We start from the raw sequence: 26,577 nt of genomic DNA on the forward strand, positions 1-26,577 counted from the left end.
GCGTGTCGGCCGGGTGCGGCGCGGGTCCCATGTGTTTGTGAGTGATGAGTGTCCGAGGTCGTGTGTGCGCGCACCTGCAGCTCGGAGCTGGCGCGGTCGAGCGCGGTGGGCGTGTCGGCCGGGTGCGGCGCGGGTCCCATGTGTTTGTGAGTGATGAGTGTCCGAGGTCGTGTGTGCGCGCACCTGCAGCTCGGAGCTGGCGCGGTCGAGCGCGGTGGGCGTGTCGGCCGGGTGCGGCGCGGGTCCCATGTGTTTGTGAGTGATGAGTGTCCGAGGTCGTGTGTGCGCGCACCTGCAGCTCGGAGCTGGCGCGGTCGAGCGCGGTGGGCGTGTCGGCCGGGTGCGGCGCGGGTCCCATGTGTTTGTGAGTGATGAGTGTCCGAGGTCGTGTGTGCGCGCACCTGCAGCTCGGAGCTGGCGCGGTCGAGCGCGGTGGGCGTGTCGGCCGGGTGCGGCGCGGGTCCCATGTGTTTGTGAGTGATGAGTGTCCGAGGTCGTGTGTGCGCGCACCTGCAGCTCGGAGCTGGCGCGGTCGAGCGCGGTGGGCGTGTCGGCCGGGTGCGGCGCGGGTCCCATGTGTTTGTGAGTGATGAGTGTCCGAGGTCGTGTGTGCGCGCACCTGCAGCTCGGAGCTGGCGCGGTCGAGCGCGGTGGGCGTGTCGGCCGGGTGCGGCGCGGGTCCCATGTGTTTGTGAGTGATGAGTGTCCGAGGTCGTGTGTGCGCGCACCTGCAGCTCGGAGCTGGCGCGGTCGAGCGCGGTGGGCGTGTCGGCCGGGTGCGGCGCGGGTCCCATGTGTTTGTGAGTGATGAGTGTCCGAGGTCGTGTGTGCGCGCACCTGCAGCTCGGAGCTGGCGCGGTCGAGCGCGGTGGGCGTGTCGGCCGGGTGCGGCGCGGGTCCCATGTGTTTGTGAGTGATGAGTGTCCGAGGTCGTGTGTGCGCGCACCTGCAGCTCGGAGCTGGCGCGGTCGAGCGCGGTGGGCGTGTCGGCCGGGTGCGGCGCGGGTCCCATGTGTTTGTGAGTGATGAGTGTCCGAGGTCGTGTGTGCGCGCACCTGCAGCTCGGAGCTGGCGCGGTCGAGCGCGGTGGGCGTGTCGGCCGGGTGCGGCGCGGGTCCCATGTGTTTGTGAGTGATGAGTGTCCGAGGTCGTGTGTGCGCGCACCTGCAGCTCGGAGCTGGCGCGGTCGAGCGCGGTGGGCGTGTCGGCCGGGTGCGGCGCGGGTCCCATGTGTTTGTGAGTGATGAGTGTCCGAGGTCGTGTGTGCGCGCACCTGCAGCTCGGAGCTGGCGCGGTCGAGCGCGGTGGGCGTGTCGGCCGGGTGCGGCGCGGGTCCCATGTGTTTGTGAGTGATGAGTGTCCGAGGTCGTGTGTGCGCGCACCTGCAGCTCGGAGCTGGCGCGGTCGAGCGCGGTGGGCGTGTCGGCCGGGTGCGGCGCGGGTCCCATGTGTTTGTGAGTGATGAGTGTCCGAGGTCGTGTGTGCGCGCACCTGCAGCTCGGAGCTGGCGCGGTCGAGCGCGGTGGGCGTGTCGGCCGGGTGCGGCGCGGGTCCCATGTGTTTGTGAGTGATGAGTGTCCGAGGTCGTGTGTGCGCGCACCTGCAGCTCGGAGCTGGCGCGGTCGAGCGCGGTGGGCGTGTCGGCCGGGTGCGGCGCGGGTCCCATGTGTTTGTGAGTGATGAGTGTCCGAGGTCGTGTGTGCGCGCACCTGCAGCTCGGAGCTGGCGCGGTCGAGCGCGGTGGGCGTGTCGGCCGGGTGCGGCGCGGGTCCCATGTGTTTGTGAGTGATGAGTGTCCGAGGTCGTGTGTGCGCGCACCTGCAGCTCGGAGCTGGCGCGGTCGAGCGCGGTGGGCGTGTCGGCCGGGTGCGGCGCGGGTCCCATGTGTTTGTGAGTGATGAGTGTCCGAGGTCGTGTGTGCGCGCACCTGCAGCTCGGAGCTGGCGCGGTCGAGCGCGGTGGGCGTGTCGGCCGGGTGCGGCGCGGGTCCCATGTGTTTGTGAGTGATGAGTGTCCGAGGTCGTGTGTGCGCGCACCTGCAGCTCGGAGCTGGCGCGGTCGAGCGCGGTGGGCGTGTCGGCCGGGTGCGGCGCGGGTCCCATGTGTTTGTGAGTGATGAGTGTCCGAGGTCGTGTGTGCGCGCACCTGCAGCTCGGAGCTGGCGCGGTCGAGCGCGGTGGGCGTGTCGGCCGGGTGCGGCGCGGGTCCCATGTGTTTGTGAGTGATGAGTGTCCGAGGTCGTGTGTGCGCGCACCTGCAGCTCGGAGCTGGCGCGGTCGAGCGCGGTGGGCGTGTCGGCCGGGTGCGGCGCGGGTCCCATGTGTTTGTGAGTGATGAGTGTCCGAGGTCGTGTGTGCGCGCACCTGCAGCTCGGAGCTGGCGCGGTCGAGCGCGGTGGGCGTGTCGGCCGGGTGCGGCGCGGGTCCCATGTGTTTGTGAGTGATGAGTGTCCGAGGTCGTGTGTGCGCGCACCTGCAGCTCGGAGCTGGCGCGGTCGAGCGCGGTGGGCGTGTCGGCCGGGTGCGGCGCGGGTCCCATGTGTTTGTGAGTGATGAGTGTCCGAGGTCGTGTGTGCGCGCACCTGCAGCTCGGAGCTGGCGCGGTCGAGCGCGGTGGGCGTGTCGGCCGGGTGCGGCGCGGGTCCCATGTGTTTGTGAGTGATGAGTGTCCGAGGTCGTGTGTGCGCGCACCTGCAGCTCGGAGCTGGCGCGGTCGAGCGCGGTGGGCGTGTCGGCCGGGTGCGGCGCGGGTCCCCATGTGTTTGTGAGTGATGAGTGTCCGAGGTCGTGTGTGCGCGCACCTGCAGCTCGGAGCTGGCGCGGTCGAGCGCGGTGGGCGTGTCGGCCGGGTGCGGCGCGGGTCCCCATGTGTTTGTGAGTGATGAGTGTCCGAGGTCGTGTGTGCGCGCACCTGCAGCTCGGAGCTGGCGCGGTCGAGCGCGGTGGGCGTGTCGGCCGGGTGCGGCGCGGGTCCGCAGCGCGGGTGCCAGATGGCGGCGCCCTGCAGGAACATCTCCTCGCCGTCGCCGAACGGGTCGCCGCACTTACTGCACCGCGCGCACGTCGGGTGGAAGTGGTGGTTCTCACCGGCCTGTAATCATACACCCAACCCGCGCTATTTATATATATTTATTTACACCCATTCTTAAAATCCTCTATTAAAAATTCTAAAACAGTTACCTTATTGCAAACATTAAAACACAAAATATTTTATAACCATTACATCATCCAAACGAGTGTTGTAATGAAATTCAGTACAACATTACAACACTCGTTTAGTTGATGTAATGGTTACTAGGACTGGCTTTTTTAATCATAGCAATAAGCTAACTGTTTCAGATTATTTTATAGAGGAATCATATTATGGGTGTAGATAAAGTCTTGTATGCAACTGTTGATAATTAGGTATTAAAACACTCATGTGATACTATTATCACATTCCTGTTTTAATACCCCTTATTATACAACAGTTGCATAAATAACTATTACACTTAGATGCAGCGCACAAACATTGCCGTATCACGCGCCAATTTAATGCCATAACGTCACACACATATGCAGAGTAAAAGACAGAAGATGGAAGCTGAAGGTAACAAAATGGAAGGGGCCCATAGGAAATAAACAAGACGGAAAACCCAAATGACGGTGGGTCGATGACATAAAAGCGATAGCGGGAAAGTAATGGATAAAAACAGGACAGGATAAAGAACGATGGAATAATAATATGGAGGAATCTTTTACCCGAAAGGGGTCCGTATTAAACCCATAAGCAGAATACTACTTATGGGTTTAATACGGACCCATATACAGTTAATAAATAGAGTTAGAAAAGATTACTATAACATAAATGATTTTCTTTATGATACCACAGACTGGGAATAGAGCGAACGCCCTCAGGCTATTTAATTATACATTTTATTGTACGATTCTACATACCATATTATAACTAAATAAAGAAAAAAAAATGTAAGCTAAGTTTCTTGCGCGCGTTTTTTCAGGTCTGAGGCACACAATTTCGAATCGGTGGTAGTTTTTTTGATGTTCAATAAGTGATTCGAAATCCTATTTTGAATAAAAATATTTGATTTTGAATAAGCTATACCTATTATACACTGACTTAACTAATCCAAAGAACGTATGCGGGGCTGAACGAAGAACCTACTCCACTTTAGTATAGAGCGCTATATTCTTATGATACCCCTTTTTTCTTCCCGATGACAGTATGTTTACCCGTAAAAGAAAGTCCAGATGTAGTGTGTAGGCATTTGAGAATTTCATGGAGAGATAGAATCCAGCACGGGACGGTTCTGTATTTGACAGCGAAGAAATTTTTAAGTGTTTAGACATGTTAGGAAAAGGAAGTTGCAATAGTATGTCAATATAATCATGATAAGAACCAGATGCTATAAATTCATTATGCAAGAACAGATCCAGGGATGCCAAAAGAATGCGGACATCATTGCTGAAAAACATGAGCTATTTATTAGATCGGATCCCTATTTTGTGCTGCTACGGCCATAGTGAAAACTGATCGCCATTGCGGAGCACGATAAGGGTATATCAGAATCGTTAAAAGAAAAATTTTAAGAATTAAAAATTTTGACAGGGGATGCTAAGAATCCCCGGGTTCGGCAACGCTACCAACGAAGACCATGACTTACGGTAGGCAGACGTGGTCGCTAGCTATGGACCTTATGAGGAAGCTCATTGTCGATCAGATTCCAATGAAGAGGGCTATGCTCGGAGTTTCCCTGCGAGATCGAATCAGAAATGAGGAGATCCGCAGGTGAACCAAAGTCACCGACATAGCCCAAATGATTGCGAAACTATAGTGGCAGTGGGCAGGGCACAAAAATCGACAGACCGGATGACGCAGTGTTGGTAGATCCAGAATCCCCCAGAAGATGGTCAAGATCGCCGGAATAGGTTGGACGAGGGCAGCGCAGGACAGGTCTTAGTGGAGATCTTTGGGGGAGGCCTTTGTCCAGCAGTGGACGTCTTCCGGCTGATGAAGCGCACTTAGTACAGTCGCTGGTAGTCTCGCTCGCAGTACGGTACTCCGTCGCGGCCCATGTACTATTACAATGTGACGCCGTACCTGCAGCACCTTGCCGGAGATGTACCGCTGGCAGTATGCGCAGCGCACTCCGTACAGTCGCTGGTAGTCTCGCTCGCAGTACGGTACTCCGTCGCGGCCCATGTACTATTACAATGTGACGCCGTACCTGCAGCACCTTGCCGGAGATGTACCGCTGGCAGTATGCGCAGCGCACTCCGTACAGTCGCTGGTAGTCTCGCTCGCAGTACGGTACTCCGTCGCGGCCCATGTACTATTACAATGTGACGCCGTACCTGCAGCACCTTGCCGGAGATGTACCGCTGGCAGTATGCGCAGCGCACTCCGTACAGTCGCTGGTAGTCTCGCTCGCAGTACGGTACTCCGTCGCGGCCCATGTACTATTACAATGTGACGCCGTACCTGCAGCACCTTGCCGGAGATGTACCGCTGGCAGTATGCGCAGCGCACTCCGTACAGTCGCTGGTAGTCTCGCTCGCAGTACGGTACTCCGTCGCGGCCCATGTACTATTACAATGTGACGCCGTACCTGCAGCACCTTGCCGGAGATGTACCGCTGGCAGTATGCGCAGCGCACTCCGTACAGTCGCTGGTAGTCTCGCTCGCAGTACGGTACTCCGTCGCGGCCCATGTACTATTACAATGTGACGCCGTACCTGCAGCACCTTGCCGGAGATGTACCGCTGGCAGTATGCGCAGCGCACTCCGTACAGTCGCTGGTAGTCTCGCTCGCAGTACGGTACTCCGTCGCGGCCCATGTACTATTACAATGTGACGCCGTACCTGCAGCACCTTGCCGGAGATGTACCGCTGGCAGTATGCGCAGCGCACTCCGTACAGTCGCTGGTAGTCTCGCTCGCAGTACGGTACTCCGTCGCGGCCCATGTACTATTACAATGTGACGCCGTACCTGCAGCACCTTGCCGGAGATGTACCGCTGGCAGTATGCGCAGCGCACTCCGTACAGTCGCTGGTAGTCTCGCTCGCAGTACGGTACTCCGTCGCGGCCCATGTACTATTACAATGTGACGCCGTACCTGCAGCACCTTGCCGGAGATGTACCGCTGGCAGTATGCGCAGCGCACTCCGTACAGTCGCTGGTAGTCTCGCTCGCAGTACGGTACTCCGTCGCGGCCCATGTACTATTACAATGTGACGCCGTACCTGCAGCACTTTGCCGGAGATGTACCGCTGGCAGTATGCGCAGCGCACTCCGTACAGTCGCTGGTAGTCTCGCTCGCAGTACGGTACTCCGTCGCGGCCCATGTACTATTACAATGTGACGCCGTACCTGCAGCACCTTGCCGGAGATGTACCGCTGGCAGTATGCGCAGCGCACTCCGTACAGTCGCTGGTAGTCTCGCTCGCAGTACGGTACTCCGTCGCGGCCCATGTACTATTACAATGTGACGCCGTACCTGCAGCACCTTGCCGGAGATGTACCGCTGGCAGTATGCGCAGCGCACTCCGTACAGTCGCTGGTAGTCTCGCTCGCAGTACGGTACTCCGTCGCGGCCCATGTACTATTACAATGTGACGCCGTACCTGCAGCACCTTGCCGGAGATGTACCGCTGGCAGTATGCGCAGCGCACTCCGTACAGTCGCTGGTAGTCTCGCTCGCAGTACGGTACTCCGTCGCGGCCCATGTACTATTACAATGTGACGCCGTACCTGCAGCACCTTGCCGGAGATGTACCGCTGGCAGTATGCGCAGCGCACTCCGTACAGTCGCTGGTAGTCTCGCTCGCAGTACGGTACTCCGTCGCGGCCCATGTACTATTACAATGTGACGCCGTACCTGCAGCACCTTGCCGGAGATGTACCGCTGGCAGTATGCGCAGCGCACTCCGTACAGTCGCTGGTAGTCTCGCTCGCAGTACGGTACTCCGTCGCGGCCCATGTACTATTACAATGTGACGCCGTACCTGCAGCACCTTGCCGGAGATGTACCGCTGGCAGTATGCGCAGCGCACTCCGTACAGTCGCTGGTAGTCTCGCTCGCAGTACGGTACTCCGTCGCGGCCCATGTACTATTACAATGTGACGCCGTACCTGCAGCACCTTGCCGGAGATGTACCGCTGGCAGTATGCGCAGCGCACTCCGTACAGTCGCTGGTAGTCTCGCTCGCAGTACGGTACTCCGTCGCGGCCCATGTACTATTACAATGTGACGCCGTACCTGCAGCACCTTGCCGGAGATGTACCGCTGGCAGTATGCGCAGCGCACTCCGTACAGTCGCTGGTAGTCTCGCTCGCAGTACGGTACTCCGTCGCGGCCCATGTACTATTACAATGTGACGCCGTACCTGCAGCACCTTGCCGGAGATGTACCGCTGGCAGTATGCGCAGCGCACTCCGTACAGTCGCTGGTAGTCTCGCTCGCAGTACGGTACTCCGTCGCGGCCCATGTACTATTACAATGTGACGCCGTACCTGCAGCACCTTGCCGGAGATGTACCGCTGGCAGTATGCGCAGCGCACTCCGTACAGTCGCTGGTAGTCTCGCTCGCAGTACGGTACTCCGTCGCGGCCCATGTACTATTACAATGTGACGCCGTACCTGCAGCACCTTGCCGGAGATGTACCGCTGGCAGTATGCGCAGCGCACTCCGTACAGTCGCTGGTAGTCTCGCTCGCAGTACGGTACTCCGTCGCGGCCCATGTACTATTACAATGTGACGCCGTACCTGCAGCACCTTGCCGGAGATGTACCGCTGGCAGTATGCGCAGCGCACTCCGTACAGTCGCTGGTAGTCTCGCTCGCAGTACGGTACTCCGTCGCGGCCCATGTACTATTACAATGTGACGCCGTACCTGCAGCACCTTGCCGGAGATGTACCGCTGGCAGTATGCGCAGCGCACTCCGTACAGTCGCTGGTAGTCTCGCTCGCAGTACGGTACTCCGTCGCGGCCCATGTACTATTACAATGTGACGCCGTACCTGCAGCACCTTGCCGGAGATGTACCGCTGGCAGTATGCGCAGCGCACTCCGTACAGTCGCTGGTAGTCTCGCTCGCAGTACGGTACTCCGTCGCGGCCCATGTACTATTACAATGTGACGCCGTACCTGCAGCACCTTGCCGGAGATGTACCGCTGGCAGTATGCGCAGCGCACTCCGTACAGTCGCTGGTAGTCTCGCTCGCAGTACGGTACTCCGTCGCGGCCCATGTACTATTACAATGTGACGCCGTACCTGCAGCACCTTGCCGGAGATGTACCGCTGGCAGTATGCGCAGCGCACTCCGTACAGTCGCTGGTAGTCTCGCTCGCAGTACGGTACTCCGTCGCGGCCCATGTACTATTACAATGTGACGCCGTACCTGCAGCACCTTGCCGGAGATGTACCGCTGGCAGTATGCGCAGCGCACTCCGTACAGTCGCTGGTAGTCTCGCTCGCAGTACGGTACTCCGTCGCGGCCCATGTACTATTACAATGTGACGCCGTACCTGCAGCACCTTGCCGGAGATGTACCGCTGGCAGTATGCGCAGCGCACTCCGTACAGTCGCTGGTAGTCTCGCTCGCAGTACGGTACTCCGTCGCGGCCCATGTACTATTACAATGTGACGCCGTACCTGCAGCACCTTGCCGGAGATGTACCGCTGGCAGTATGCGCAGCGCACTCCGTACAGTCGCTGGTAGTCTCGCTCGCAGTACGGTACTCCGTCGCGGCCCATGTACTATTACAATGTGACGCCGTACCTGCAGCACCTTGCCGGAGATGTACCGCTGGCAGTATGCGCAGCGCACTCCGTACAGTCGCTGGTAGTCTCGCTCGCAGTACGGTACTCCGTCGCGGCCCATGTACTATTACAATGTGACGCCGTACCTGCAGCACCTTGCCGGAGATGTACCGCTGGCAGTATGCGCAGCGCACTCCGTACAGTCGCTGGTAGTCTCGCTCGCAGTACGGTACTCCGTCGCGGCCCATGTACTATTACAATGTGACGCCGTACCTGCAGCACCTTGCCGGAGATGTACCGCTGGCAGTATGCGCAGCGCACTCCGTACAGTCGCTGGTAGTCTCGCTCGCAGTACGGTACTCCGTCGCGGCCCATGTACTATTACAATGTGACGCCGTACCTGCAGCACCTTGCCGGAGATGTACCGCTGGCAGTATGCGCAGCGCACTCCGTACAGTCGCTGGTAGTCTCGCTCGCAGTACGGTACTCCGTCGCGGCCCATGTACTATTACAATGTGACGCCGTACCTGCAGCACCTTGCCGGAGATGTACCGCTGGCAGTATGCGCAGCGCACTCCGTACAGTCGCTGGTAGTCTCGCTCGCAGTACGGTACTCCGTCGCGGCCCATGTACTATTACAATGTGACGCCGTACCTGCAGCACCTTGCCGGAGATGTACCGCTGGCAGTATGCGCAGCGCACTCCGTACAGTCGCTGGTAGTCTCGCTCGCAGTACGGTACTCCGTCGCAGCCCATGTACTATTACAATGTGACGCCGTACCTGCAGCACCTTGCCGGAGATGTACCGCTGGCAGTATGCGCAGCGCACTCCGTACAGTCGCTGGTAGTCTCGCTCGCAGTACGGTACTCCGTCGCGGCCCATGTACTATTACAATGTGACGCCGTACCTGCAGCACCTTGCCGGAGATGTACCGCTGGCAGTATGCGCAGCGCACTCCGTACAGTCGCTGGTAGTCTCGCTCGCAGTACGGTACTCCGTCGCAGCCCATGTACTATTACAATGTGACGCCGTACCTGCAGCACCTTGCCGGAGATGTACCGCTGGCAGTATGCGCAGCGCACTCCGTACAGTCGCTGGTAGTCTCGCTCGCAGTACGGTACTCCGTCACGGCCCATGTACTATTACAATGTGACGCCGTACCTGCAGCACCTTGCCGGAGATGTACCGCTGGCAGTATGCGCAGCGCACTCCGTACAGTCGCTGGTAGTCTCGCTCGCAGTACGGTACTCCGTCACGGCCCATGTACTCTCCGTCCAGCACGGCGCCGCACTCTCCACACGCGAAGCACCCCGTGTGCCACTGGCGCTCCAGTGCCACCAGGGCCTGACCCTCCGACAACTCCTGTCCACAGCCGGCGCATTCTGCAAAACATTACCATCATATTATGAGGAAGCGGCATCAAACTAAGAAAAATCGTTATTAGCAATAATTTAACGCCATACACTAATCTTATCTTTAAATTACATCTTACAATACTAAATCACATTAGAGAAGGAAAAAATAGCAATATGTATAATATTTAAAATAACAATACTCATATGAAAAAGGTAAAGAAACTGTGCGGCGCGTGATTCATTGCTTGAAGGAGCTGGCTCAGTACAAGTTGTGTTGTGTGCTTGAGACCCCAATACACCACTGGTTTTCAGCAGCCTCTTGTGACATTTGGAGTAGTCAGTAATTATTGTAGTATTCTTCATTGAAATAAATCATCAACTAAATAAAACACTTATTAAAAGATTAAAAACGCGTGTAATTGTAACTGTGTTTTTACCTTAGTTTTGCGTATAAGCTTCATGTGTAGTGTTTTTCGGGTTTCAAGGAAATTGTTCAGCAGCATTGTACTATGTCATTTTATTTTCAAAATCAAAATAAAAAAAACTACGTTAAAAAAACGTCTTCAAAAACTGAAAAGTATCAAATAACTAAAAATTTTATTTATTGCACCTTTACCTTTAATATTAATAAAATGCTATTATTTATATGTGCTACCTATCGATAGGTATAAAGGTTGGTGCCAGAAGCAATAAGGAAGACTACTACGACACCACGGTAAGCCCCGATAGTAATACCATTAAGTGGTATACGGATGGTTCCACGACTGAAGCAGGTACTGGTAGTGGAGTTTACGGCCCAGCAACAAATTACCATGAAGCCTTAGGTAAAGCAGCAACTATAAACCAGGCGGAAGTATATGCACTAGACAGGTGCCTTCAAATGAACCTCGACAGGTGCCAAGCAGCTTTCAAGGCATTGACATCCTACACAATAACTTCATGGTTGGTGTGGGAATGCAGAAAAAAACTGAATATCCTTAGCCAGAGCAACAAAGTTACCCTGGCCTGGATACGGAGGCACAAAGGCATAATAGGTAATGAGATAGCTGACCAGCTAGCTACGGTTGGAGCCTCATTTCCCTTCATAGGCGCAGAACCCTTTTGTGGAGCCGGTGAATCTCTTATCCGCAATGCCCTAAGGAATCAAGAAATGCTGGAAGCAGCCGGTATCTGGTTCTCGCTATCAGGCCATCGGCAGGCTAAGCTGTTCTAGGCAACTATCAACGTAAGCGTGCCAAAAATGCATAAGCTTGGATAGGAGACAACTGAGAGCCCTCACGGGGTTTCCGGCCATTGCAAGCTGAATGGTAGCCTAGCTAGAATGGGTCTCAGTGAATCAAACCTGTGCAGATTCTGCTATGAAAACGCATGATGACCCTAAACACATCCTTCTGGATTGCGAAGCCATTGCCAGAATCAGCCTGCGATGTCCTAAATTACCTTGACTCAAAAGCAGAGGACATGCCCCGCCTGGACCCTCTGAGGATCTTACGCGTCTTAAAAGGAACAGGTCTTGAGAATACAATTTAAATCTTGGCACATATTTCGTAGTCAGCCTCAATTTTTCCACAGCTCGTTTCGTCTTAGACATAGGAAGTCGAGGATAGGCGCGCTAGCGCAAGCAGGGGGCACAATAGATCCTAGGATTTAAGTGTATCAAAATCCCCTACTCATAATAATAAATAACTAAATCCATTTACCATTGGGGTCGGGATGCCGCCGGTCGAGCTCGTCGTGGTCGCCGTTGGCGGCGGGGGTCACGGGCGTGGCGGGTGTAGGCGGGGAGTGCGCGGGGCGCGGGGCGGCGGCGCGGGCCGTGGCCTTGTGCGGCAGCGCGGTGCAGGCGGCACAGATCACCTCGGTGCCGGTGTAAGTCACCTTCTCGCCGGACGGGAACGCGCGTCTGACACAATACATTCAATAAATAAATTGTTTATTGGCGGATTGGTTCTAAAGTTATAATCGAATTAAAATTTTATGAAATGTCCATGAATGTGCTTAAAAATTATACTTTATAAAATAGAAATGAGTAGTTAATGAAATAAATATGTGGGTATGACTATCAATAAGTAATACATGATGTCATCAAACATTCAATATACATGTTTGAATTTAGTGAGAGGCCCGATGACAGTGATAGTGTCGCATTATAAGAAAAGCCGACCTCATGTAATAGGGCCTCTTCACAATCGGCGATAACACGCGAGCACGATCGTGTAGATGGCTTGTTCGCTTCAAGTCGCCGATCATCGTCTTGATTTTCGGGCACGCCCAAAGAGAATTCCCGTGTAGTTAGTTGCGTGCTCATGCCCTCATAATCGCCGGTCATTCATTCACTGGAGGACACTGGACAATGAGCCAAAACCGTCCGTGCTTCGCCTCGTCGCCGCGGAGTTGTTTTATTTTAGTTTTATTTACATAGCACGAGAACGATACAATGACCACTGGCTGGTCAATTGAAGACACATTGAAATTCATAGAACTTTATCAGAACTACCCCGAAATATGGAATGCCAAACATAAATGGACGGTAGTTCTGAAAAACGTTCCAAGCAACAAACATCACATTTAAGGAATTCGTGTTTAAAGTTTAATAAATATTAGTGTATTCCATACATGTGGGTTGGGCTACTCAGTCATGATGTCATTTAAAGAGTGACAGTAGAGCTGCCATTTTTTGTCAGTCCGTTATGAATCACGTGACCAGTTTTTTATTCTAAACTCAATTTCGACATGATTTTGGTTTGGAATATTTTTCTGGAATTACGTCCAATTATTGTATATTAAAATTAAATGAATGGTAACTGCAGCAAGAAAACTCCACGTCCATCACGAAGGACTGCCGCTCAGTAAATGATCACGGACGATCGTGTGGATGCTTACACAATGATCAACGATTAACTTGCCGATGACAGACGATCATAAAAGTAACGATCATCGCCGATATTGGAGATGAGGCTTAACGATACCAGGCCAGATGTCTCGCCATGTGGATAAGAATACCATGTTTAGCACGCTATTCATGACACTCACTTGCACCTGGCGCAGGTGAAGCACTTCTGATGGTAGGTGTTCCCGAGCGCGGAGACCACCTCGCCTTCCACGTACTGGTTGCAGGCAGCACACCGGGTTCCGAACGCGCGCTGGTAATCCTGAAACCGCATACACAAGCATAATATATTAAAGAGAGGAAAAATTTGTATATGTCGTAGTCAAGAATGCGGTGGTGGCGTGTGGTGCGAGTGCGGACGAGAGCGGGCGCTGGGCGAGCTCTGAGCAGGCAGTCAGGGAAGAACTATCGAGCAAGGTGGTTGTGTTGGGGACACCACGATCTTATTACACAAGCATAAAGCTTTGTAAAGTGTACCTTCTATTACGATTGAAAAGTTTTTTGCTAATAATGTTACCGTGTGTTTGTAAGACTGTGTTTCACTTCTGTCATGTTACATGCCCACAACAATGGACAACCACGAAGATCCTGACCATGTTGCCGGCATTGACCGTCGTACGTTATATTAACGTTAGTAACGTAGGGTGAACGATACAAGCTGAAGAAAGATAGAGAGTAAAAGCATTTGAGATGTGGCGCTGGAGGTGCGTGTTACGGACATCCTAGACAACCACAGCTTGGTGTTCAAACCCGCGTCTCTAAAATCCTTGAGATGAGATCCTTGAAAAGCTGATCGTAGTTAGGAACACTGAAGGCATACGAGCCCACGAACGGTTCCCAACTTATCCAGTGAAAGGTCCACCCTCGATTTAGTTCTGGTCGGTTGTCAGAGAGGCAATGGACAGGCGCCGATGACGACAGGTTGTAGGATGTATCACAGCCTCCTCATCCGACGATGACCACGATCCTGATTCATGCGGAAACGACCGCAGAGAGTAACGTTTACCTGCGGGCAGTAGTAGTGTCCGTCCTTGCAGAAGAAGCCGCCGCGCGCCAGCGACGCGGAGCAGGTCCGGCACGTGAAGCACGCCATGTGGAAGTACTTGTCCGACACGCGCAGCACCTCGCCGCTGCACTTGCCGGCGCACGCGCCGCACACGACCTTCCCTGGAGCAAACAACCATCATAACAATCATATATTGACTTTTTATAAAAGGCATTTATTTCTTATTCTTTTTGATGTCATTTCTAATATAATAGATACTACTACCGCTTCGGAAACAAATGGCGCTCTGAGAGAGAAGAAGCAGCACAAGAAACTCTCCGAGCATTCTTTTTTTGCGCTGTTTTTAATAAGATATACAATATTGTACAGTCATTGCTATTACTATAAAATAATCATAATCTAGTCCCAGGCTGTCCGATCATTTAGATATTCAGCTGTGGAAGAGTAGGATTTACGACAGAGCAATTTTTTAATAGAACATTTATATTTATTAATAGATAATGCCTCAACAGGGGCTGGGACTTTATTGTAAATGTGTATACATTTACCCTTACAAGAATTATGTATCTTATGAAGCCTACTAGAATTAGTTACAAGCAATCCCTTATTTCTAGTGTTAAAATAATGAAAATCACTATTAAGAGGAAAAAGTATATGAACACTAGCTGAACTGACAGACGCTGTTCTGTCAAGAGAAAAAAAATATGATGTACCTAAGTAATCAGAAATAAATGTTTGTTTCCAAGATGTTTATTTGTATTTATGTATGTTTAAATAAGTATATTGTATGAAATATATCGTTAATTTGTACCCATAGAACAGGCTATCGAATCTATTGTTGTATCTGATTTTGTTTGTAGCAGTAATTTCTCGAATTTGAGCTCAGTGAGTCCTAGTATACTGTCTGGTGTTTTATTGTAAAATTGAATATAACCTATGAAAGAGCTCTTAACTCAAGCTAACTTATTTAAAGGAACGTCTTCTTCTTATCGAGTCGACGGTCACCTCAAATACGGACAGCCCAAAAAGCCGCAACCGCGATAGCTCAGTCGTGCAGGTTTCGGGCACCCAGTCATATGTGCAACGGTCTGTCTCGGATGACCGCAGATGCACTCCGTATCATGTCCAGAGGTGAAGTCCCACCTCAACAAGTTTGCCCTAGATTTCCCCACTCCTGCCCTAAGGTGATTGAGCGACTTCTAGATAGGCCAGCTGTAGGTTGTATCCTTAGGCTTGTATCTCCTTCACGCTGATGTTCGGGTTTGAGGTACTTAGCCGTGACCTCCACATAGCAAGACTTGTATTTTCAGCGGACTACTTGAGAGGCTGCACTGTGTGTAAGAAATTATACCTAGAGTGGGCCGGTTTATGGTTGAATAGTGGGTTCTAGTAAACGGCACGTTCAGTTTATTCTTTCTCATTGAATTTATTGAATTCAAATCCCAATTTTTCTTGAATTCAGTAATATTTTTTCTACAATACAGTATTCATATTGTGATTATCCTGGCCGAGGACTTCAGCTCTGCAGCGCAAACTGATTCGATTAGTCTCAAACAGCGACCCGTATTGAGAACGGCAACACAGCGTCTGTTACGTAATCGTCCGCGGCACGTGCCCCGCCAGTAAACATTGTAAAAACACACCTAATTGATACCACATTCCATCTAACTGCTTGCTATCTTTAGACGTCGACGCAGAAAGTTCTCGTTCATTCCATACTAGTAGTTAGTTGTAGCGACGTACACTGCAACTTGCCGTTTTTAGACTACACAGTCCTAATTCTAAACGGCATATTACTTCTAATTAACTTTTTTTATGAAAATAAGGGAGGAGACGAGCAGGACGTTGAGCTGATGGTAATTGATACGACCTGTCCATTATAATGCAGTCCCGCTGAGGATTCTTGAAAAACCCAAAAATTCTGAACGGCACTACAATTGCGCTCATCACCTTGAGACATAAGAAGTCTCATTGCCATCTCTATTGCCCTCTGAGCGACCATGAGAATCCTCATAAGGCCCATAGTTAGCGACCATGTCTGCGTTCTGTATGTCATCTGGCAACACAAACTGGTTAAAAAACTTCGTCGTAAGACACTGTAGGATTTGGGATGAGAAGATTTTACGAAGCTTCCTGAACGCTGCCTGTATGATAGCTTAGCCTCATACTATACCTAACATTATGGGTACCATAACGGCGCCATTCTGTGCCGTGAAGCAGTAATGTGTAAACATTACTGTGTTTCGGTCTGAAGGGCGCCGTAGCTAGAGAATTACTGGGCAAATGAGACTTAAAATCTTATATCTCAAGGTAACGAGCGCATTTGTAGAGCCGCTCAGAATTTTTGGGTTTTTCAAGATTACTGAGCGGCACTGCATTGTAAATACAAGGCGTATTAATTACCATCAGCTGAACGTCCTGTTCGTCACGTTCCTTATTTTCATTATAAAAAAAATGTATAAAGAGTGTACCTACTGGGTCATAAGATTGATGAGGGCACTGCCACAACAACTATTTCTGCCGCAAACTGTGGGGTGTTGATGTAATTAGATGCACATGAGATATTCAGGGCGAACGCTGTGTGATATGAGCGGGTCGTGTGGCTATGATCAGATGATGCCGCTTAACAAATCAAGACATTAATTCCCTTAACCTTAGCGGGTATTTAACCCTAGAGCCGTTACTCCAAGGAAGACCCGTATGAATGATCATTCAGCAATGAGTGCGTCAATCATTATTAACAGTTAGTAATATTGTAAATTGAATGTGAATGGAATTAAATGGAAAAAAATGTATTTGATTTAAATCAGTAATTTCTACTCTACCTTCACAATTGGTATCAGTGGGAGGCCCTGTACCTTCAAGCTGTCATATGCAAGCGTTATTTTCGCTATCGGATAAAGAAGCGCTTCAGCTGGTGAAACAATCAATGTGCTAATGAGACCTAACATCTTATATCACAAGGTGACTACCGAAATTTCAATGGCACGCGGAGCCTTTGCCATCAAGAATACTGTGTGACACATTATCAATATAACACTTTAATAGAGTCTTTATGAAGAAGGTACAGCCTCAGTCCGGACCACATTCTATCAAGCAATTTCCAATCCAGCGATGGCGTCCGCCAAGGATGCGTTGTATCACCGCTTCTATTAAACGTATACACCGAACTTAGTTAGACGGTTGGGCCGAAGTTGGACGTATGGAGTTACAAAATTGTAAATTAGTGCTTCGCGGAAGATACAACTCTTTACAACTAGCGTATACCATATGGAATAGCTACTTAATTGAATGGAGCTTAAGCTTCAAGTTCAGATAAAAGATTAATAATAGAAGAACCAAGATGATGATACTTGACCGCAGTAACAATAATTCACCAGCAGTCACTCAGATTGCGAACTGCAAAGTAATCTAATCTCACGAATATCTTGCAACATTAATATCTAACAAAGGTGGGTGCAATGAGGAATTAAAGAAGCGTATAGATATAACAAGAAGTGCAGTGGACAAAATGTGGAGAAAGAGAAACATTACAAAAGCCACAAAATCGTATGCGAACGAATTTTTGTATGGCACCGAAACGTGGAACCGAAGAAAATAGGCGCTCTGGAAATGTGGTACCGCCGAAGGATGCTTCGTATATCGTGGTCCGAATTTCGTACGTTTCGATACTCCAGAAACTAAATATCAAAAATCATTTAACTGCCATTGTACAGTCCCGCATACTCGGCTTCTTTGGACACGTATCAAAAGGGCCAGTCCAGGGTAAGGTGGATGGCACTGAACTGCGCGGACGGTCATTTTTGCGATGGACTGACCAGATCAAACATGATGTGGGCGGCCCCGTGCATGAGTGTACTCGAATGACCTCTAACAGAGAGAGATGGCGAAATATTGCGAGGCGCTTTTTATTAGCTTCACCTGTATGTATGTTTGTTTGTAGCCGACCCATTCGGGCGCGATTTGACCCACCTTAAACGGCCAGATTTCGTTCAAACTTCGTAGATTTATTGAGGACCGATGACAATACATTAACTTGATAAAATTTTTCCATTTATCAATTAGCAAAATAAGATTTTATCAATTTATATAATTACAATGTATCGTCGATAAGGCAAAACTTGAAGTTAATTTTGAATTACAACCATTATCTTTAACCGATTTACCTAATATTAGGTAATTTTCGAATACCAAAGAGAATATTTAATTCAACAATGCAAATAATAGTTTAAAAAATACGCTTTCATAAATAAACCAAACTAAAAAGTAGGAAATAAATAGTAGTTAAAAAAAAAACTATTTTTTAGTTTGGTTTTCTATAAAAAGCGTGTTTGGTAGTTTTTTAACTATTATTTTTGGAACTTCTTGACACCCATGACCGCTCTGTCAAGAGAGTAACGACCGAAAAAATAACGTTAAACATTGCACGATGGTATGGAACCCCTTGTGTGTAAGTCCAAGTAGCACTTTTCCGTTTTTGAGACGATAGATATGTATGTTATGGAATAATATCCGTCGCAGTAGAAATCCTTCTACATACTACAAGATAGACAACAAACAGTAAAGACTTCTAATCACGATTTCAATTAAATTTAACGTAACGGAAAAAGATAGCGGAGAGTCGTGAATACTGCAACCTTGTTATTACTATAATACTAAATTTGAATATAAAACAGCCGCCGAAAATAAAGCAACCGCGCTCTAAAATATGGTATTTTACTGTATTTCGTGAAGAAGTACTTAATAGACTATAACACCGATACGACATGGGTACCTTTAAAAAAAGCGCATACTCCTTCCTTAAAGGCCGGCAAGCTCCTGTGATTCCTCTGGTGTTGCAAGAGATTGTGGGCGGCGGTGATCACTTAACACCAGGTGAACCGACCTGTATTCTCGTTTGTCCTACTATTCCATAAAAAAAACACCAATAAAATGAAATAATAATTTTTCTTACATAAGAGGCATTGTTCAACTCAAGCATTTCTAATGTAGGTCACGGATATGACACTTATGAATGTCAAAAAAAAATATTTTTTCTTGTTAAATCTACCGCTACTTCGTAAAGGCTAATGAGAAGAAGTAGCAATAGATATAGCAAGACTCATTGTCACTCTTTTAAAACAAAATTTACATTATCATTGTTTTACAAATCATTTCAATTACAATATAATATGTAAAGTGATGCAACAAACAAACTCAAACGTCATATAGTCATTCAAAAGAAAATATAATATCAATGTGACAGTAAAACACATTTTTATGATCTCATTAACTGATACTCCTTTTTAAAGATGTAAAATTTCTCTGAAATCAGATATATAGACTGGTTAAAGTTAGAAATCTTCACCCCTAAATCTATATCGGAATACCCTATTTTTACACGCTTTATTTTAGCTTCACCTGTATGTATATTTGTTTGTAACACTTTAAACGGCCAGATTTCGTTCAAACTTCGTAGATTTATCGAGGACCGATGACAATACAACAACACACACTTTGATAAAATTATTCCATTTTTCAATTTGCAAAATACGATTTTTATTAAAAACCGTTTTTAAGTTTGGACCACAATTTCTAAACCCCTCTATCACTGCGGATCGTAGTAAGTGTTCGCCGGATACGACCAGTGTCAAGTTGCCTCATTTAACTGCTGGTGATTTCCGTTGCATATCAATTTAACTAATGGTTTGGTGGGCTGGACTGTTAATTGTTACATCATCATTAAACATTAACTGAATCAAGTTGTTTTCCAAATCCAATTTTTATATCATCACCATTTTTGTTATATTCTCTTCCTGTACCAATAGATTTCATCCTACTATTATTATTTATGTCACTTTTTATAATTTTCAAATGCTTCAGGACAGGTCTTTATAGTCAACAATTGTTAGTTTATTTGTAAGGCCGTTTGTACATATAGGCCTTTAGATTATGTAGTTTTGCAAAAATAGGTGAATTCACTATTTCACTCTACACTTCAATGTATTCCGAAGACATAGAGATGTTTATAGCAAGGTACGGTCTGTAATGTGGGTGTATACCCAGTAACCCGCCCACGTTGACCTATATCCCGCGCTCGCCACAATTGCCCTAATAGCTAATTGACCCCACCTAGCTCACGCGCCGTCAGACTGGCATATGTGACTTTACAACCTGCAATGTGCACTTTGACTTGACACTAACCTATATCAATCTCTGCACAATTATGGTCGTCATTCTCATAATATAATTGAAGTACTCCTCAACGGCCAATAACTATATACAACCTTATTGTATTATATCCTGCTTTTGGCATTCCAATAATCGATCTATGAAACGTTTTGGTCTTAGATTAAGAATTGGTCTCTATATATATACCGCACAACGAAAAACAATAGCTATTTTATTACGGCAACAATTAAATGCTTGTGTGCGTGGCTGATTGAAAATAATAAAATACCTACTGATGATATCTTATCCCAGTGTCTTTCTTCCAGTAGTATTACTTTTACAAAGTTTTACTACGCAACCCGTCATTTTAGTGTTAAATATTAGCAAAGTTTAACAGAACATGTGGCACGTCAACGTCACACATTGTTCGAGACTGGCTCTAGTACGCCCACTTGGTCATAGTATTAGTTGCACCGCAATTTGCGACTACGCCTGCGGTATCTAGTTGAACCGCAGCGGAGACTAATCCATAATCGAAGATTTTGGTGATAGTTTTTAAAACCATGCATAGGATGACGTTTGCCATCTTTAGCTTGGTATTTGTTCGAATGTGACAGTCAAGTGTTTTTCTATACTGTATGGATTTGGGAATCAAGAAGTAATTTAATTATTTATTTTCATATTATGTAGGTACTTCATAGAACTAATTTGTTGTTTGAAGTTTTAAAAAATATAAAAATTTTCGTTTAATATCCTTTACAGTCCTCTTATGGCGCTATCCCAAGAAATCGCCAAAATAGCGTATAATTGAAATCATTTCTAACTTTATCTTTATATATATTTATTTATATTCTTTTATTTTTACAACAAATAGTAATATGTCTACAGAATATGAGAAGAAAATTACATTTCTACCTTTAATAGACATTGCAAAAAAAAATCACCAAAACACCCCTAACTTTTACAGTTGGAGCCATCTTAATCATTCAATCTAGATAAAAATTATAAACTGTTTACCAATACTATTTAACATGACATAAATTTATTTTGTAAAGAAAATTGTCTTATAATTGTAATTAATTAAAAATGCTTCTAATGTTGAATTAAAACTATGGCGATCTTGTACGAGAGAGGTCACCTAGCTCCGCTCGATTTTTCAAGGCCGTTGGCTCGGTCGCCAGCCTTAAACCACAACAAGTGCATCAGTTATTATTGGAGCAGATATAGGTGTGGTATCAGTACTGTTAGTAGTAGCCTAAAAGCCTAAACTCATGGTCGGATTTGGTACGGCCGGACCATCGGACGGTGAGGCAGGCGTGGGTGAGAGGGTCATACCAATTGGTCCGGCGTCGTACTCGGTACGGTCCGGACGGTAATAATAATACTGTAATTTTGGGCGATGGACAATGGGACACACGACATCGAATACGGCCTAAAATACCGCGTCCGATGGTACGGCCATCCCAAATCATGTGTTTAGGCTATAAGGCCCGGTATCCCCCAAAGCAGAGAGTTGATGTGAGCTGCGCGAGCTCGAAATTAGTCAAATTCTCAATTTGTTGCAATTTTTTATGTTTGATACCTCAGAACTTTCGACTGGGTGAACCGATTTTGATAATTATTTTTTCTTTTTATGTGAAAGCCCGTATGGTCCCCTTGCACGAAAGGTAGACAGCCTACACGAATCTCCCTTCTGTCGCGCCGCATGATCGCTGGACGTATCAGTTACCATCAACTGAACGTCCTGCTCGTCTCGTCCCTTATTTTCATAATAAAAAAAACGTGGAAATAACGAAATCTTTAACGATTGGTTGTCAAAATATATCTCCTCTCTATTCCCTTGATCCATTTACACCGAAGGTAAGCGGCGAGGAGACATCTAAATAAAAAACCGAGCCTAAGACATCCCTTGGTCAGGCTATTACGTAAGAGCACGGCGTTCGGCTCCTGGTCTGTACTTTCTACGTCCGCGTCGCGACGGTGAAAGCTTTAAATCCCTTTACATCCGATATAATATCACAGCCACCTTTCCCTTTACGCCAAATGCGTAATACTCATAACCGACTGTAAATAGATATAGACATGGGCTTTGTAGACCCGTCCTCAATCTTGGTTTCAAGTGAAAACTACTTTAGTCGCTTGGGCACTTTTTGGTAGGGGGAAATCTTATGGGTTCGCATCACCAACATGCTCATGACTGGCGCACGCGATACATAAGTTCACCAGTTCACCCATTCAACAGTTCACCCATTCACCAGTTGGAGGCTCCTTTACACAGGATGCCGGCTAGATTGTGGGTACTACAACGGCGTTTTAATCTGCCGTGAAGCAGTAATGTGTCATCATAACTGTGTTTCGGTCTGAAAGTAGTGCCGTAGCTAGTGAAATTACTGGGAAAATGAGACTTAACATATTACGTCTTAAGGTGACGAGCGCAATTGTTGTAGAGCCGCTCAGAATTTTTGGGTTTTTCAAGAATCCTTAGCGGCATTGCGTTGTAATGGGCAGGGCGTATCAATTACCATCAGCTGAACGCCCTGCTCGTCTCGTTCCTTATTTAAAAAAAATGAAAAAATTTATATTTATAGTTAGACACTTTTTGTATGGGTGAAATCTCGTGAGTTCACGTCACCGAAATGCTTATTGCAGTATATCTGTAGCTATACGGCTGACGTATTGTGCAACATTAGTACTGTATATATGCAGCTAGTCTCTACAACTGCCTTTTTTTTAAATATGACAGAAAAAGCCTGTTGTGACACATATATTAATGACCCCACTTCCTTCGTAGCGAGTTTGGTATTGCGTTCCATTAGCCATCGTCGAAGAGAAGCGATACAATAAATGAGTTTTTTTAGTGGTTCACACGTTTTTAATGTTGGAGTCATCCAATATATAATGGGACCTAGATTCAATACCATTTACACTCCTTTTATTATGTAGTGATAGTAAACTGTATTGTGACTTAATTGTGTGGATTTTTGGCGCTAATAATCAACGACAGATAGTACGACAAGACTGCTTCCATGTTTTATATGCGTTCACTGGTTATTGTGAATTCTTTTAAAATTCGTAATAGGTATCGTTTGTGCCTTAGATAATTAATGCATCTAGATAGAGCCTCTTGCTCCTAGACAACTGATGATAACACGCCAGGTTTATTATATTAGTGTGCGTGACAAGCTACGTCTTACGCTCGCGATTTATATGTCACGTTGTGTTAGTGTGCATGCATTGCTCAAAATAGAGGTTAACCGTTGGCCACTATTTTTTTCGACGTTTTCACAGCTGTCACAGTCTATCTAGACGTTTAAATGATCTAAGGTTTATACAATTTCTGTGTTGTAGAACATTATGTCATGTATTTAACACTAGCTGTTCCGATAGACACTGCAGATCGCTGTTCTGTCAATAGAAACAAAATATGATGTAAGTATTCGGGAAGAATGTAATCTACAGTCCATAGGAAATATGTGATCAAAGTTAATGGGTTTGAAATGACGCCAAAACGTATTTCTGGATGATTTTGTTATAATATCTACACATAGTAATAATAAAAAATAATAAAGATTAATATCGTATTTGTGTAAACAGCTTTTACATTACCGCTTTATAATTGACAACTATTTATAGTATTAAAATGGATGTAGTATGTTGTCCTTAATAGATAGTCATATGCCATTGAACACTTTTCTTTAGACCTATATATGATACACAATTCCACCATACATTAATTTGTTATATCTAAAAGGGTTTAGACAGCGTTCAGCGACAGCAACTTAACAAATTATATATTAAAACCTTCCTCGAGAACCATTCTATCGATTGGTGAAAACAGCAAAATCAAGGCAGCAGTTTTTGAGTTTATCGCGTACAAACAGACATACGCGGCGGAGTTCCTAGTTTTATAATATGTAGTGATATCTAAAATGTAAACAAGTGTTCCTTAGTAAAGTTTCGAAGAATTCCACGCGGACGAAATCAACGAATTGCTGAGTTAAAAATAACTCTAACGCGAACTAATAGCCATAAATAAAATGATTTAAATGTGAAGAGATAAAGCGGAATTTATTAAAGTAGAATAAAGTGATTGACTTATGAATGTGTATTTGAGTCCAACATGTCAGCACATATAATATTGTGAAACACCAATACAATAACCATATATATACATTAATGTCTCTGTATATGGCAGTACCTGTTGCAATGCTTTCTCCGCATGTCACGCGGCCATTGTTTACAAATAGCGGAAGTTGCGTCACAGTTAGCAAGCGATCGGTAAAGTGAAGCGATGTTCAGCGCGGTCAGCCACCGGATGGGGGTGCACTGGTGGGTACCAAGATTTACCACGAGTTTGTAGTATGTTGTAGTATGTAACTACAAGGTGACGAGGTTCCAAGACCTACCTGTGTAGGTTTTTTTATTTTTGAAGTTATACTTCTTTAGGCGCGTTATGGCAAATTGATAAGAGTGAAATTTTAAGATGCGCGCGCATCATTGTAACACAAAAGTTAAACTTTCTGACGTTTGTGTCATTCGTTATTTTTTTTTTTGGTTTCTTCGTCCATTATTAGGACAGGCAAAGAGTTCAAGCCCATACAGCCATTAACATTATTTAATAATTAATTGTCAAAGCTTTTTTTTTTTCAATATTGTTCTTTCTACAAACGTAGACTAGCACGAAGAATAAATCATTTCAATGATTTCTACTTCGTTAGGCCAAAGAAGTATAACTTCTTGCGTGCATACATAAGTTCAGCTGATGGAAATTGACGACATTTTAACGCCCTGTCCATTACAATGCATTGCCGCTCAGGAATATTGAGAAACCCGAAAATTATGAGCAGCACTACAATTGCGCTCGTCACCTTGAGACATAAGATGTCAAGTCTCATTTGCCCAGTAATTTCACTAGATACTGCGACCTTCAGAGCGAAACACAAAAACGCTTACACATTACTGCTTCACAACAGAAAAAGGCGCCGTTGTGGTACTTACACATAATCTAGCCGGCATCCTGTGCAAAGGAGCCTCCAATTAAAAAAACCGAAGTAATATAATGAATAGCCAATTCAATTAGATATTATAGCCGACATCACCATTATTATCATCATGATACCGTGGGTTATCATCACGTCAAAGCTTCTCACATCGGCAGACAAATGAAAGGTCGGGCGAAAGCATAGATGATTACCAATCGCGCAAGAGCTTTCCATTTTTTGCGACGGCTCATCAACGCCTGGAGACGAAGATGGACCAGCTATCGCATTGCAAACTCATTGGCAATAGAAAGTAGAGTCATTAGTTGGCCAATTTCCGTCTAATTTGTGTGTGATTAATTTTAAAATAGATTTCGTTCACAACTTTGTTTGCGGCGATCTGCGAATGAGATTAAAAGGAAGATTACATGCACTTTATCTGATTTTTACACGCTTTTTATTAGCTTCACCTGTATGTATGTTTGTTTGTAACCGACTCATTTAGGCGTTATTTTGACCCACACTTTCGTTCAAACTTCGTAGATTTATCAAGGACCAATGACAATACTTTAATTTGATTAAAAATTTCCATTTTTCAATTTGCGAAATAAGATTTTTGTTAAATTGTATAATTTTCATCTATCGTCGATAAGGAAAGAATTGATCTTAATTTAAATTTCAACCATTATCTTCAATGGATTTATGTACTATTAGGAAATTTTCGAATACCAAAGAGAATTTATAATTCAAAAATGCAAATAATAGTTTAAAAAATTAAAAAAAAAAACGCTTTTATAAATAAACCAAATTAAATTTTTTTAAGTTCGATTTTCTATAAAAAGCGTGTTTTTTAGATTTTTTTAAGTAGAGACTATTTATTTACATACAACATAAACTACACATTACGTATTAATAAATGCCCGGCTTAAGAAAAGTGCAGTTTCATTGAAATAAAAAAAATATTGAAATTACTCTCGCTCTGTTTGCACTACAAACTTTATTTGATCTAATGGATATTGTTTTCGGAGTAACTCATGAGTCTAACATCACGCATAAACATATGAGGTAGCTTTATGGAGTTCCTATTTCGATGGAACAATTTTATTGCATTGATCCTAAGATCATTTATACATCTAGATAGAGCGTCAAGCTGTTAGGCAACGCACAACAACAGGCCAGGTTTATTACTTTAGTTTGCGTGACAAGGTACATTTAGCACTTAGATTAAGGATTGGTCTCCACTGCGCTCCAACACTTTAAACAGTTAATTATTTATTTCTTTTCATGTATTATAATTAATATTATTTAAACACGACTCATATATTGGATACAGCACTTTACAAACTAATTTGTTATGTATATTACAGCCATTGTAAAATGCTCTATTTGATTGAAAAGAGTGGCCGTTGAGTTGAGAGTTTTTTGTATGTTCTTT

The 26,577-nt window shown here is 46.6% G+C and overlaps 1 protein-coding gene across 5 annotated transcripts in view; it reads right to left on the reverse strand.

Moving 5' to 3' along the window:
- The window catches only part of LOC126977166 (actin-binding LIM protein 2), a 166,838-nt gene that overhangs the window by 33,032 nt on the left and 107,229 nt on the right, over window positions 1–26,577 (reverse strand). For all 5 annotated transcript variants that reach the window (XM_050825864.1, XM_050825862.1, XM_050825861.1 and 2 more), the window contains exons 2-6: window positions 14,014–14,174; window positions 13,151–13,269; window positions 11,818–12,020; window positions 9,924–10,144; window positions 2,911–3,090 (exon numbers count right to left, since the gene is read on the reverse strand). In XM_050825864.1, the coding sequence (XP_050681821.1) occupies window positions 2,911–3,090; window positions 9,924–10,144; window positions 11,818–12,020; window positions 13,151–13,269; window positions 14,014–14,174 (884 nt within the window). The remainder of the gene's footprint in view (window positions 1–2,910; window positions 3,091–9,923; window positions 10,145–11,817; window positions 12,021–13,150; window positions 13,270–14,013; window positions 14,175–26,577) is intronic.

Source organism: Leptidea sinapis, chromosome 44, assembly GCF_905404315.1.
Source record: "Leptidea sinapis chromosome 44, ilLepSina1.1, whole genome shotgun sequence".
Classification (NCBI taxonomy): domain Eukaryota; kingdom Metazoa; phylum Arthropoda; class Insecta; order Lepidoptera; family Pieridae; genus Leptidea; species Leptidea sinapis.